We start from the raw sequence: 13,961 nt of genomic DNA on the forward strand, positions 1-13,961 counted from the left end.
TCTGTCCCGGCCGGTGTCTGTCTGTCCCGACCGGTGTCTGTTCCAAACGGTGTCTGTCCCTGCTGGTGTCTGTCCCGCCTGTCCACGGGGCCGGGGACAAGACCCTCGCAGGGCAAAACATTTCATTTATAAACATAAAAGATAAAAAAGAGAGTGAGTGCATAACTGTTCGTTTCTGAGCAGGTGAGGTTTTTTTCACTGTGGTTTTGCTGAGCCCCCTGTGACCCCTGGGGAACAGGGTTCGGGCACCCCCAGCCCCACAACGGATGGAAGTGCAGGGAGCTGGTGATGCTGGGGGGTCCTGGGGATCTGGTGTGGGTCAAACCCAGAGCCTGGCCCTAAACCCATCCCCAGGAAGCCTCTGCTCAGCCCAAACCCATACCCCTGCAGTGAGGGCACAGCCACCCCCTAAATCTCATGCCAGCCCCAAATCCCCACCAGCCCCACATCCTCCCCCATAAGACCCCCCCCCAAATCTCACCCCAGCCCCAACTCCCCCCCCAGCCCCACATCCTCCCCCATAACACCCCCCAAATCTCCCCCCCAGCCCCAAAGCCCCCATCCCCCCCCAACACCCCCTTTATGCCGCCCCCCCCCCAGAACCCCAAACCCGCCCCGTGCCTGCCCGCAGCCCCCCAAACCCCAACCCTTAGCGCGCGTCCCGCCCCTTTTCCCTTCGGGGCGGGGTTATGCAAATCACCATACCATATCCTCCAATGGGAAGGGAGCCCGGCTGCTCTATGCAAATTTCCTAACGGAGGGGGCGGGGTTATGCAAATGCACCGGCGCGGCTGGGGCAGGCGGCGGGCAGCGCGCGGCTCCCGGGACTCGCACCGGCACCGGACCGGCACCGGCACCGGCACCGGCACCGGACGGCGGCGGCGGGGCCGCACCGGGGCCGGGCCGGCTCCGTTGCAGCGCCGGGCCCCGCGGCCGTGCCGGCGGGGACTTACCGAGGAGAAGCAGCCGGTGGCCAGGTGCGTGGCCCGGGCGGGGAGGGGGTCCCGTGCGTACCGGGACGCGGAGAGCCCCCGACCCCCGGTGGGGAAGCCGGTACCGGGCGGCACCGGGGCAGAGGGCACCGCGGGGTGCCGGGCTGGGGGGGAGGGAGGGGGGGGGGGGAGGGGGGGGGTGCCAGCCGTGTGCCCCCAGCCCCGTGCCCGTTCCCCAGCCCCGGGCGGCGGCGGGCCCCGCAGCGGCCGCCCCGTCGGGACGCACGGGCCGGGGAAGCGGGGCCGGCCCCGGCTGGCCGGGGGGTGCCGGTGCGGCAGGGCCGGCGCCCTGCGGGCAGCCCTGGGCACGGCGGAGCCCTGGCCCCCGCCCCGCCGTCTAGGGATGGAGCGCTATAAAAAGCCTGCGGTTTGCGCTGCGCTCGGGGCGGTTATTTTTACTCGTGTCTGCGCAGAGAGGAACGCCTGGGTTTAACCCAAAAGTGCAGGCTGGAGGGCAGCCGCCCTGCCCCGGCACTGCCATCCGCATAAACCTCGTCGCCAGCACCCTTCTGCTGGGCCTTGGGTGGTGGGAGCGAGCCCGCTGTGCAGAGGGGAAACTGAGGCACGGCACGGCCAGGCTGCCTGCTCGGTGCGGGCACAGCACCGGGACACCCCAGCCCCGCCGCAGGACCAGGGCCTGATCTCCCCGTAGCCTTGCTGGGATGTTGCACGGCTCTGGCAGGACTGTAGCTCGGTTTCCTCGCTGCTCCCGAGCAGGGATGCCACCCGTGCATGGCTCTTCCTTGCCAGCACGTGGCATTTCCAGCGTGTCCCAGAGCATGTGAGCCTCGCTCCATCGCGTGTCCCGTGGGGCGAGCGAGGTGGATCCTCTGCCGGGTCCTCCTGCCCGCTGCAGCTGACTGCCAGCAAGTCCCCATCCCCGGGGCTTTACTCTTTTAATGAGAGAAAGTTTCCCAGAGCTGCTGGGCTGTGGAGATGGGGTTTCGCGGGTAATGAATTAACTCGGCGGCTGGCAGGTGAGCCGGAGGGCAGGGACCTGCCTCGATCGGAAGGTGCTCCGGGGAAGGCGATGGGCTGCGTCCCCTCGGCCCATGCACATCCCTTGGGACATTGGGTACCGGTCCTGTTGGGAAGGGAGCCAGATCCTGTCCCTTTGCCATGTTCCCAGCTGCCAGCTGGACAAGCCACACAGGTCAAGGGGAGGCCTTTGCAGCTCAGGGTGTGGGATTTGGGGCAAGACGCAGGCCCTAGGTTTGATTTAGGACCTTCAAATCCTCCTGCTTGCCTCCAAGTCTTGGGCACTGATGATACCTTGGTGCCAAGAGCAGCAGTGTGGATGAAAAACAGGTTGAGAAACTTGCACAGGGCAAAGGAGAGGGATTTCTGCTTACACCCAGTGGGACGCATCCCTGCAGCGGCAGGGCTGGAGAGTCAGACATGCTGAACCACGACGGGGGTCATTTAAATCCAGAAGCAGGGGGAGGATCAGTCTATCTGAGACCCTTGGATTTCCCTCCTCTTTGCAGCAGGACTGCCGGGAGCAAACCAGGTTTGTAACCCACGCAGCCCTAAGGCCATGGGGCTGGCTCAGGCGAGCTGTCAGCACCTTGTGGCTGCCCCAGCGAACCCTCCAACAGCAAACGAGTATCGTTTCCGTATGAATGCCCAGCTGCAGCGAGGGGCAGCCCAGCCCTGCAGGAACAGCATTTCTACCCAGGGCTGCTGCTGGCAGCATTGCCAACGCCGAGCCAAAAAGGTGGCCCAGGCCCCAGCGAGGGTTGGTGTGTCCGTCTGTCTTTCCAAGGAAAAGAGCCGCCTCGTTTTTCGGGGCCACTGCAATCCTTCCTCCTTCCACACAGTCATTTTGGAACCGAAAAGCCTCCGCCCATCGCTGCGCTTCGCCCAAGGGGCCGGCCGCTGGCGGGACTTCCGCTCTGTGTCACCCCCAGCGGGGCCGGAGCCAGCGCGGGGCTGGGGCTGGACGGTGCCCAGGTCCCCCCAGTCCAGCCCCATCCCGGATTTGGCTCGGAGGGATGCAGGGCGATGCCATTGATCAAGCCCCGTGCTGCAGAAGCGGGCAGAAAGATGAATTTTAATTGTCCCCGGGGATTTTGCATGGTGCTGGGGTGGTGCCTGGTGTGTCTGTGTTTCGGGGCTCAGTTGACTGCGTGTGTATGAGATGGGGAGGAAGGTGTTCAGTGCCAGCAACCACCCTGTCCCCAGCTCCCTGATGGCCCCAGAGGGTCCCCAAGCCCCTCATCCCCCTGGGTTCTCCTTTCCCCTGCTTCCCAGCAGGCTCCTCCTGCTTCCCCGCTCCCACCCCACACCACTGGCCCGCTCTGGTTTATACTGGTTGGTTGTTTAAACAACCCATAAAAAGCAGAAGGGCCTGTCGCCCCGCTGCAGAAACGCTGCTAAACTTTGCCTTTTCCTTGCGCCAGCCTCGGGATGCACCACGAGGCCCCAGCACCGCTGGTCCCCTGGTCCCCAGGGACCAGGGTCACATCCCCAGGGACCAAGGTCACGTCCCCAGCACGGAGCAGGGAAGCTCCAGCCGGCGATGGATGCAGCAGCGGTGGTCCCTGCACCATGCATCTGGCTGTGACCGGGGGTCTGCACAACCCTGCTTCGAGCCCGCTGCCCTCCCGGCCCCTGCAACGCAGCGCCTGGCCTGGCCCCCCTGGGATTTTGTGGCTCCTGGCCAAGCTCATGTCTTATCCCAGTGAAGGATGCGATGGAAACTCTCTAGCCCACTTTAATCAATGTTTTCCTCCATCAAAATGCTGTTCGGAAGCCGCCAAATGCAGGCAGTGGGTATTTGCTGGCTGCTTTCCTCCCCCTTTTCTACCTGCAGACCCCCAGCTCCACGTTTCCAGATTTGCAACAAAATCCCCATTATTTGGTGAAAATGACCTCGTTTTCCCAGTTTCTACATTGATGCCTCAGTGTCCCATTGGAGAGGGAGAGCGGGAGGTGGGATGATGAAGCACCGGGGAGCTCAGAGAGGCCCTGGCAAGAGGTGTCCACTCCTTGCCCCTTCCTTGCCCGTTCCTTGTGCCTGGCACTTCGAGGCTCTGGACCCAGGGGTCAAGGCCACGTCCCCTCGAGTCGGCAGTGACCGTCCCATCCCTGTCCCTTCTCCCATCATGTCCTGTCTCCAGGCACAGGACGTGGCTGCGCAGCTGCCCACTCCTAATAACTGCCCCGTCGGCTGTCCCCAGGCTGAATTTGGGGAGAACTTTCTGCATTTAGCATTTCTGGGGGCACTCAGAGATCAAGAAAGATGCAAAAGCCCCGCACGCAGCCCGGCACACTGCACCTGCTGCCCGGTACCGTGCCCGGTGCCAAACCGCACCGGTCCTCGCAGCGGCACAGCCGAGCCCCGCGGCTGCTCTGGGGCTCTGCTGCAGCTCATGGAAAAACACGCTGCTCCCAGGGGGCCGATCCGGCTCAGCGCGCTAATTAGGAGAGCGGATAGGAAGTTTACACACTCCGCCGTGATGCAAATGACCCCTAAAGATGCACAGGAGCCGGGGAGTTAATTATAACCCTGGCTGCAGCCGGAGGGCTGGGGCGACACCTCGCTGCGCTTCCCCGGCTGGCCGAGGGACGGATCCTGGCGAGGGGACAGCTCGCAGGAGCTGGGTGGACGCGAGCCGGGTGCGTGCGAGGGAGCAGAGAGCCGGGGCTAAAGATACGCAGGCGTGGGAGGGAGCGGGGGCCGGCGGGACGCCAGGCAGCGCGGGGAGCTTCTGGCCAGTGCAAAGCATCTCCTCTCCTCAACCGTAGGTGGGGCAAGGCAAGCGGGCTCTCCTCCTGGCCTGGTGTGGGATAGAAGCTGTCGAAGCTGGGTTTGAGGGCTGCAGAGCTCTGCTGGAGTCGGCGTGGGGGTTTGCTGGGACCCCCAGAGCCCCGTGTGAGCTCAGGGAGCTCCTTTCCTGGGTCCCCCTTGCGGCCTCCAGGTCCGAGGTCTGAAGCTGTGGGCCCGTTACGGGTGCTGGGTGCTGCTTCTGTGGCACCGGGGCGCTCCCTTGGTGCTGTCCCCAGACATGGGGACAAGGCTGGAGGGATGGAGGTGGCACCGCGCCACTCGGTGCCATCCCCTCATGCCCGTCACGGCGGAGCTGCGATAGTCACCCGCAGCACTAATGCCGCTTATCGCCTTATCGCCTGGGCGCAGCAATGAAAACCCGGACCGAGAGTCCTCCACCCCCCCCCCCCCCCTTCCCAGCCCTTAATACCTGCCGGGGGGGCACGGGGGAGCCGAGGCGCCGGTGCCATGCCGCACTGCGGTGTCCGAGCCCCAGCACGCTTGGGGCAGCCCCTTTGGAGGCGTAAAACCAAAATGCCATCACCACCGGTCACGAGAGCATCCCTCCCCGGTGCCCGGCGGTGCTGGGGCTGCGCGGGTCCCCGCGGGTCCCTCGTGGCCGCGGTGGCCGCGTGGCCGGGGCGATGCCCCAGGAGGACCCAACGGGGCCGAGCGCTGCCTGCCGTAATAATGAGCTGCTCGGGGAGGCGGCTGATGAAACCGCCCCGCGCGTTGCACGAGGCCTCGCTGCGCCCTCAGCCCCGGTGCAGGGGACCGGGGAGGGGGGGACCAGGGGGCCGCACGCGAGTCCGGCCCCAGCACGACCCCGTTTCCCCCGCCGCAGCCCATCCTGACGGTGCTGTGGCTGCCGCTTCCTTCTCGCCTCTCGCGCCTCGCCTCCCCCCCACTGCCTGCTATTTTGGGATGGGGCCTCCGCAACATCGTCCTGGGGGTGCCGTTGCCCCCCCAGGCGCTCTGCAGCATCAGCGTGAGGGTGCTGGGGGGGGTCCCAAAGTGCCCTGCTTGGGTGCACGGGGGGATGTGGCAGTCCCAGGGGCACTGCAGCAGGGGTGGGGGGGACACGGAGAGGTTGGGACCAGGCGCACCCTTGCAGGATCAGTCCCAGTGGTGTCGGGACCCTCTCACCCTGAGCTTCCCACCTGCGAGCACAGACGGAAAAAGGGGTGCTGGGGCAGGGTTTTGGGGTGCCGCAGCACCCAAGGGGTGGCGGTGCTGGCCCGGGGGGTCCTCGCCAGCATTTCGTGGCCCCGCTGCAGACGGGCTTTGCCTCCCCAGCACCTCCGAGCGCGTACAGCACGGCCTCTCCTCCGTGCTGAGGTTTGTGAGCCTTTAAAAAGAAACCCTCGGGGCGCAGCTGTGCTGCGCTTGCAGGGGCGTGGGGGGCTCGGGGCCGAGCCTGGGGCCGTGCAGCGTCTTCTGGCCAAAAAGGGTCAAAGCAGGCTGCGAGCACAGGCCCCCAGGGGAGCAGCTCGTGTTTCCGCACCTTCGATGGAAGACCATGGGGTTGGGGTGGGCAGGTGAGAGCTGAGCACCCCCCCGCAAATGCACCTGGGGATGCCCCGTGCCGTGCCGCAGGTGTCCGCACCAGGAGGGCAGGATTGGTCCCGGCCGCTCACAGGCTTTGGGAAAACCTCTGCGCTTTCACCAGGGAACTGGTGGCTGCTTTTCCCGGCAGGGCCGTTCCCCGCGGGGCTGGGGTGGTCTCGTCACCCCCAGTACCTTCGCGCCGTGCGTGGGCCCGGGGACACAAGGGTGGCAGCGGGGCCGTGGGAACGGCAGCACAATTTCCTTCCATAAATTAAAATTAGTTTTGATCGGCTAAATATAGCAGCTGAGCAAGATGGTAAATGGCAACGTGCTTGAGAGAAGGAAGCGGGACAGGCTGGGGCACTGGGGGAGTGAAGGGCTGGCGGTTCCCCAACCTGCACCGGGGCTGATCCCTGCCACGGGGGCTCGAGGGGCTCGCTTGGGGATGCCCGGGGACATTTGGGGAGCATCGTCCCCTGGAGAGCTGCAGCAGTGTCCCAGCCCCACCGGCTTCCCAGGCCAGCTCTTGCCCTGTGGCCATGTCTTGGGGTCAGCGGGGACTGAGCTGGCCCAGGGCTGCACCCAGTTTGGGGCGGATGCGAGGGTCCCGCTGGGAGCACCGTGATGCCAGCCATGGCTCTGTACCAGATTTCCATGGCACCAAGCCCCCCAGCACCATCCCAGAGGGATTTTGGGGTGTCCAGTGTGGGGGAACAACAAGAGTGACACTCCTGTGACACCTCCTGCAGTGGTAACGGGGCGTCACAGGGGCCGATGCCCGGTGCCGGGCTGCAGCCGGGACTGGCACCTTGCGGCGGGGCTGGGATCCGGGGTCCCTTGGCCCCTCGCTCTTCCCATCACCGCCTCACGTGGCACCAGGAGGTGGGTGGTTTCGCTTTGCTGTCTCCTCGTACAGCCACTTCCTGACCTGCGAACGGCTGAGGTCAAATTTAGTCTGTTCGCATTCAAAAAAAAAAAAAAAAAAAACACACACACAAAACATTGAACCTAAAAACAGCCCTTTTGTCTTACCGAGGACCCTCCCCGCAGCCAGCCCAGCCTCCTTTGTAACCCCCCTCCCCATCAGCCCCATCCGCTGGTAAAAACCCCCGGCGAGGGCGAGCGCGGGGCAGCGTCGGCGCGGCTTTGGGATGCCAAGGCTGAGCCCACGCTCCCGGCAAGGGACCTGGGATCCGGCACTGGCGCTCTGCAGCCAGCACACGCAGGTGCCGGGGGGCTGCCGGGGGGCTGCCGGGGGGCAGGGGTGTCGGAGATAGGGCCGTGGGGCCAGCTGAGCAGAGCAAAGGGGAATTTGCCCGCCTGCCTCAGAAGAATTTCGCATTTTTTTGATAGTTTGGGGGGTTTGACGCTCTTTGCGGAAAAGCTGGGAAATGCCGCCGGGACCAAAACTTCCTCTGAAAAGTTATTTTTTTCAGCAAAGCTTATTTTGGTTGGCGGAGGGGTGAGGAGGCAACCGGTAGGTGCTCACAGGGTTTCTCTCTCTCTTCCAGTCTCCCTCCGAGTCTAGGAGTCAAAAATGGGCCGGAAAAAAATACAGATCAGCCGAATACTGGACCAGCGGAACCGGCAGGTAGGAGGAGAGGGGACGAGAAGGGACAAGGAGCCGCGAGGCTGGGGAGGGACGAAGGGAGGCGAAGCCACTCGGCCCCCAGGGGTGTCGGAGCCTCCAAAGCCTGGCGATTTTGGGTGCTGGGAGGGAAAGGAGAGGGCGGCGGGGCCGTGGCGGTGGCACTGGGGCAGCGCCGTGTCCCCCTTCCCCACAGGTGACCTTCACCAAGCGTAAATTCGGGCTGATGAAGAAGGCGTACGAGCTGAGCGTGCTGTGCGACTGCGAGATCGCCCTCATCATCTTCAACAGCACCAACCGCCTCTTCCAGTACGCCAGCACCGACATGGACAAGGTGCTGCTCAAGTACACGGAGTACAGCGAGCCCCACGAGAGCCGCACCAACTCCGACATCCTCGAGGTAGCGGCGGGGGGCGGCAGGAGGGGGGGTCGGGCAGGGCAGGGGACCCCGCTCACCGCCCCGCTCCCCGCAGACGCTGAAGCGCAAGGGGCTGGGGCTGGACAGCCACGAGCTGGAGCTGGACGAGGGGCTGGACGCCGGCGAGAAGATGCGGAAGCTGAACGAGGGCATGGACCTGACGGTGGCACGGCCCCGCTTTTACGTGAGTTGCCACCGCACCACGACGCTGGGGGACAGGAGCCGTGTCCCCAGCCCCAGCCCGGACCCCAATCCTCTGTTTCACCCTGCAGAGCCCGGTGCCGCTGCCTGAGGCATCCTACGGCAGCTCCCCGCCAGCCGGCGGTGATGGAGCCCTGAGCAGCACCAGCAGCTCCCCGCAGAGCCAGGGCCGCCCGCCCGCCTTCAAACCATCAGCACCGAAGCTCTCGGGGCGCTCTCCAGGACCGATGCCCCCAGGTAGGCTCAGATGTTACCCGGCTGCATGTGGGTGGCATCACAGCGGGGACAAGGTCCCCCCGACGGACACCTCGCTGGCCCCGTAGGGATTTTCCAGGCCGGACGCCGCATGCAAAGCTCCTCTCGCAGCATCTCCCGGGGATTTACCAGGAGCGGGGCAGGGGCGGGCGCGTGGGCAGGTAGCGCCGCCGCAGCTGCGGAAACGCCACCAGCTTCTGGCCTCCCTCCAGCTGCTTCCTGCGCGCTGCTGAGTCACGGCCGCCGCGCACCCAGGTGGCCCCGGGCACCCTGCACCCATGCCTCGCGCTCCCTCCTGTGCGGCAGAGCTGGAGCTGGGTGCGAGGGGCTCTCCCCGCCCAGTGGGGCTGGCACGGGACTGGGTGCTGCTGGGTGCCCCCCGAGCTTCTGCCACCCTGGGGCCGGGCAGCAAAAAAGGGGGCTGGAAAAAATGGTGCTGAGGCTTGACCAGTGGAAACCCCCGCCCCGGGCGGGTAGGAGGTGGCACGGGGGTGGCCGGGCCATGGGTGGCTTTGCCACAACCGGGATGGGCTGAGCCGCCGCGGCTCGGCGCTGCTCCCGGTGCAGGATGTGGGCACGCAGCGTGCCCACCTTGGACGGCCACGGCCTGGCCGGGGAGGTGGCGGTGCCACAGGATGTCCCCCCGGCTGCTCCGCGGGGAGCTGAGCCGCGAGGGCTGCCCGCAGCGGGGTCCGGACGGGGAGCTTTGCACCCTGCTGGCTCCCGGGGCCAGATCCGGCCGTCGCCTTCGTTTCCGCTCGCAGCGCGCGGCCGTGGCCGCAGCGGGCCGGGGGTGGCCGCCGCAGCCCAGGTGCGCCCAGGGCCGCGCGCAGGATGTGGCTTTGCAGGAGCGCGGCACCGTGCACGCACGCACGGGCACCCACCGGGGACGAGGGCACCGGGGCCACCGGCTGCAGCCCCGGGGACCCCTGAGGATGGGAGCCCGATGGTTCCACATCCTTCGGTGCCACCCACGCATCCTCCTGTCCCTCTGTCCGTGCAGGTATCGGCTATCCCCTCTTCCCCCCCGGCAGCCTGAACCGAGCCCTGGCCACCAAGACGCCGCCGCCGCTGTACCTGGGAGCCGACGGCCGGCGCGGCGAAGCCCACGGCAGCCTGGCCAGCGGCAGGAGCGGCGGCAGCGCAGCGGTGAGTGACGCCAAGGGACTGCAGCACCCAGGGCAGTGCTGCTGGGGGGAGCCCAGCCCCGCTATATCCCCATAGATTCAAGACCCCAAATGTGCTGCCCCCAGCTTCTGGGCCTCCAGGGTGCTCCTGATGGCTGGGGGACAGTGCCAGGAGGATGCTCGGTGGCCTTGTCCCCACTGTGTCCCCTCCCCAGCTGTGGCACCATGGGAGATGCCTAATGCGGGTCCCTCTGTCCCCTGGCTCACTGTATTTCCCACCAAGTCACCCATGTCTGCCCCCCCCCCCGGGGCCGCAGAGGTGCCTCCCCCCCAAATTCAGCAAGGAGCTGCTCTATCCGCTCCCGTCTCCTCCAAACCGGGGCTTTGCTGCGGGGCTGGGGAGGGAGAGGGAGCACCACAGCCCCCCCTGGGGGGCTCAGCATCACAAAGCCTGACCGGGGGGGACACCTTTGCATCCCACAGAGGCCGCTGTACCCCGGTCTGCAGACCCTGAGCCCCGTGCTTGCACCGGGCAGCGCCGGCATCCCCAACCACAGCCTCTCCGGCTTCCCCTTCCTCGCCCCGGCACAAGCGGGTAAGTCCTGGCCCCGTGCCCAAGGAGGGTCGAAGCCCCCCGACCATGCCCCCTCCCCAGCTCCCGCTCACTTTTCCCCCCCTGCTCTGCAGAGTACGGGGCTGGCGAGGCCCCGCCGCCCCCCGGCTTCCTTCAGCCCGGCCCCCCGGCTTCGTGGCAGCCCCCGCGGGACATGGCAGCGCTGGGGTAAGGACCGCCACCGGGCTGGGGACACGGGACAGCAGGGGACGGGGTCTGGCAACGGGGTGAGGGATGGGGGGATTTAGGGTTAACCCTTCTTTTTGGGTACCAAAAGCACAGCCCCACACCGTCCGGTTTCACCCCCAAAACTGGGGTGCACGGGGACAGGCTGGGAACCCTCCCACCCACCCAGTCCCAGCCTGTCCCGCTGGCAGCGGAGCCTATTTAAAGCCGAATTTGCCCCCCGGGGACCTGGCCCCCGCGTGCCCCCCCATCACACACCAAGCTCCCAGCAGCCGTGCCAGCGTGTGGGTGGGTGGCAGCCTGGGAAGCGGGTGCTGCAGCCCCCCCAGCGTTGCTCAGGGGCGAGGAATTCGACGGAGCCGGTGCGTGAGATGAGCTGGGAGGGTCTCAGCCCCGCTCGGGAAGAAGGGGGACACGCAACCGGCTCCTTCCCACCCCGTGTGTGTCGGCCAGGGATGCTGCATGGGGAGACCCGGCCTCACCCTCCCTTCTCGCCCCAGGGCCAGCGCCAGGATCGTCCCCGCCGAGGATGCGGCCCCCGGCAGCTCCCCGCAGCACCACGCCATCAGCATCAAGTCGGAGCGGGTCTCGCCGGGGCTCGGCTGCCCCTCGGGCACCCCGCAGCCCCCCCCGGGCAGCCTGGCCTCCCTGAGCGAAGCCTCCCGAGGCTCCGGAGACCTCCAGCCGCGGGACGACTACGCCAAGGGCTACCCCTACCCCCTGGGCCCCCCCCGGCCGCTGGCGGAGGAGCAGCGGGCCACCGTCCCCGTCCCCCCGCGGCGGGCACAGGCTGTGGAGGGGTGGCAGAGATAGCGAGGCTGACGGGGTGCAGGGGGAGCCGCTCCCCGCTTCCACCCCATCCCCGGACCCCCAAGGAGCCCCGCTCCCCCCCATTGCTCTGGGGCTTCCCAGGGGGTCCTGGCCCCAACGCCAGGGCTGCAGTTCCCAGAACCCCCACCCTCCCCCCCCACCCCAGTGCCCCTCCCCGACACTGCTGTCCCCCCCCCTTTTTCTCAGCTCTGCCCGCCCCAGCCCCATGCTCCTGCTGGGCACGGCGAGGCCGGGACCCCCTCCCTACCCCCCCCCCCCGGCACGGCACGGTGTCCGGTGCCGGACACTGTCCAGCCCCGTCCGTGCGTCCGTCCCTGCGTGTCCCCACCGAGCAGGAGTGCCTGGGAAGTGCCACGGGGTGGCAGCAGGACTGAGAGCAGCGGCCGATGGCAGCGGGCCCAACCCTGCACCCCCAGGGCCAAATCCTGCCCCCGGCCGGGGCGAGGGGAGGCAGCCGGGGGCAGCGGGCGCTGCTCCGCCGGCCCAGGGACTTTTTTTTTTTTTTTTTTTTTTCTATTTATTACGTTCTCACCAATAAAGAGCTGGGGGTATCGGGGTGCCTGGCGTCAGCTCCTTGGGGTCGGGATGCACAGCTCTGTGTGGGGTGGCAAGTCATTAATGTCCCCGAGGGGAAAATGGGCTGTGCCCCGTTAATTTTGGCTCGGCACTGCCATCCCCTAAGTCCCCCCCCCCCCCCGGCTCAAAGCCACCTCTCTGGGGTCACCGAGCCCCCGGTACGGGTGGTAGCAGGGTCACCCCGGCCCTCGCCGCATCCCCGTGTCCATGTGGCTGAGCCGTGTGCTCCAGGAGACCTCCAAAAAGGTGCTTGTAGGATCTCACGCTGCAGGGTTAGTGCGGGTGGCCGGTGTTCCCACTGATGGGGAGGAGGAAAAAACCCCCCCTGTGCCCCAAATATCAGCATTAATGGGGACACGTGTGGGGTGAAGGGGGCTGCCAGCACCTGCCCAGTGAAGGGATGGGCTTTTTGTTGCTCCCTGGCCTGGGGGAACCTCTCCTGGGCCCTGCGATGTGTTGGGGATGGGAAGGAGGGTTTGGGGAGGTGGCACTGCCCACCACGTGCGGGTTTTGGGGGGCCCAGCAGCTCTGCCCGGGGCCCTGCAGCGTCACGGGGGACGTGGCACAGGGACGGGGCCCCTCCGCTCGCCGGCGCTGAACTCAGCTCCCGGGGAGATTACTGGGAGCCGAGCCCCGGGATTAAACCACGGCACAGAGATTAATTCTGGGGAGAGTTTTTCCCGTTTAATAGAGCCCAGCGAGCGGCGTAAATACCAGCCCGGATTAGGGGCTGCTGCCTCGGGACGGAGCTCCGCCAGCCCCGGCACGGATCTGGCCCCTGGTGACGCCTCGGCCGCAGGGCCTGGGAGCGGGGCAGTGGCCACCCCAAATCTGGGGGACACCGGGGTGACAGCGGAGGTGCCTGCGGCCCAGGTGCCCCCCAGGCGGTGGGGACGGTCCCCTCCCGACCTGCTTCGGGTCCCCAGGCTGGGAAGGGGCTGGTGAATGCGGAGAGGAGCCGAGACACCCGGGGAAAGTGTGGGGGCTGGGGTAAGAGACACTGATTGAATAGCAATGACTGCATGATTTATGGTTTGCATTATTGCATGGTTCATTTGAATATATGCTAATAAGGCTTTTCTCCTCGTTTTGTTTGTAAGATTTAGATTTGCTATGGCAACCCGCTGGCATGGAAGGAGCGCCAGGAAATGTCAGGGCGAGGTGAGCCCCGGGGAGGGGCTGGGGCTGTTGGGGGGCCACATCCCACTGCGGGGACATGGCAGCGGCCGGCGGGACCGAGGGCAGCGGTGGGAGACCCAGGAGCCGACCGGAGCCGCGCATCCACCCCGGCTGCCCGCAGGTCCAGTACCGCCCCGTTGCGACAGGTCCTAAACTGGGGTGGGGGGGTGCCCCGGGGTGCCCCCAGCCCCACTTTGGGCTTGCAGCGAGGCCCCTCTCACCCTCCGACCCCGTGTCCCTGCCCACCTCCCATCACGGTGCGATGCGCAGTTGCGCAGGACCCAAAGGTCACACCGAGGGCCCCCCCCGGCTTATTTAGGGGTGACGGTGCTCAGGATGGTGCTGGGAAGAGACAGAGCACCTGGCTTCGCTCTGTGTCCCCCCCCTTCCATCCTGCAGGGCCCTGGCCCATGGCGGAGGGGTCTGGGCCAACTTTGTGTGCCCCTTCCCAGCAAATGGGGGAGCCGCCCCAGCAAAACCCCATTACCTGCAGGCCCGGCGTGGCTGGGGGCTGCGCTGCTCCGTGAGGGTGCTGGGCTCCGGTGCTGGGGGCTGCAGGGCTGGGGGGGGCTGTTTTGCCCACCCCACGCTTCCGCCTCTCTGCCAGGCAGCAGCTGCCGGGGGGCTGCTCCATCAGGGCTCTGTGCACCCCTTTTTTTTTTTTTTTTGGGGGGG

At 66.6% G+C, this 13,961-nt stretch overlaps 1 protein-coding gene across 3 annotated transcripts; it reads left to right on the top strand.

The window, feature by feature from the left end:
• The first annotated feature begins 827 nt into the window (after positions 1-827).
• Positions 828-13,358, top strand: MEF2B (myocyte enhancer factor 2B). 3 transcript variants are annotated; one of them, XM_040537225.1, is made up of 9 exons: positions 828-977; positions 7,824-7,903; positions 8,097-8,300; positions 8,374-8,502; positions 8,591-8,756; positions 9,778-9,923; positions 10,385-10,496; positions 10,589-10,682; positions 11,201-13,358. In XM_040537225.1, the coding sequence occupies exons 2-9, from the start codon at positions 7,850-7,852 to the stop codon at positions 11,511-11,513; spliced, it is 1,218 nt and encodes a 405-aa protein (XP_040393159.1). In that variant the 5' UTR covers positions 828-977; positions 7,824-7,849; the 3' UTR covers positions 11,514-13,358. The 3 variants fall into 3 exon arrangements, with proteins under 3 accessions (XP_040393159.1, XP_040393160.1, XP_040393161.1); XM_040537226.1 differs by lacking the exon at positions 828-977 and adding an exon at positions 6,215-7,194; XM_040537227.1 differs by lacking the exon at positions 828-977 and adding an exon at positions 7,209-7,538.
• Positions 13,359-13,961: the final 603 nt, after the last annotated feature.

This window comes from Cygnus olor, chromosome 26 (genome assembly GCF_009769625.2).
Source record: "Cygnus olor isolate bCygOlo1 chromosome 26, bCygOlo1.pri.v2, whole genome shotgun sequence".
NCBI lineage: Eukaryota > Metazoa > Chordata > Aves > Anseriformes > Anatidae > Cygnus > Cygnus olor.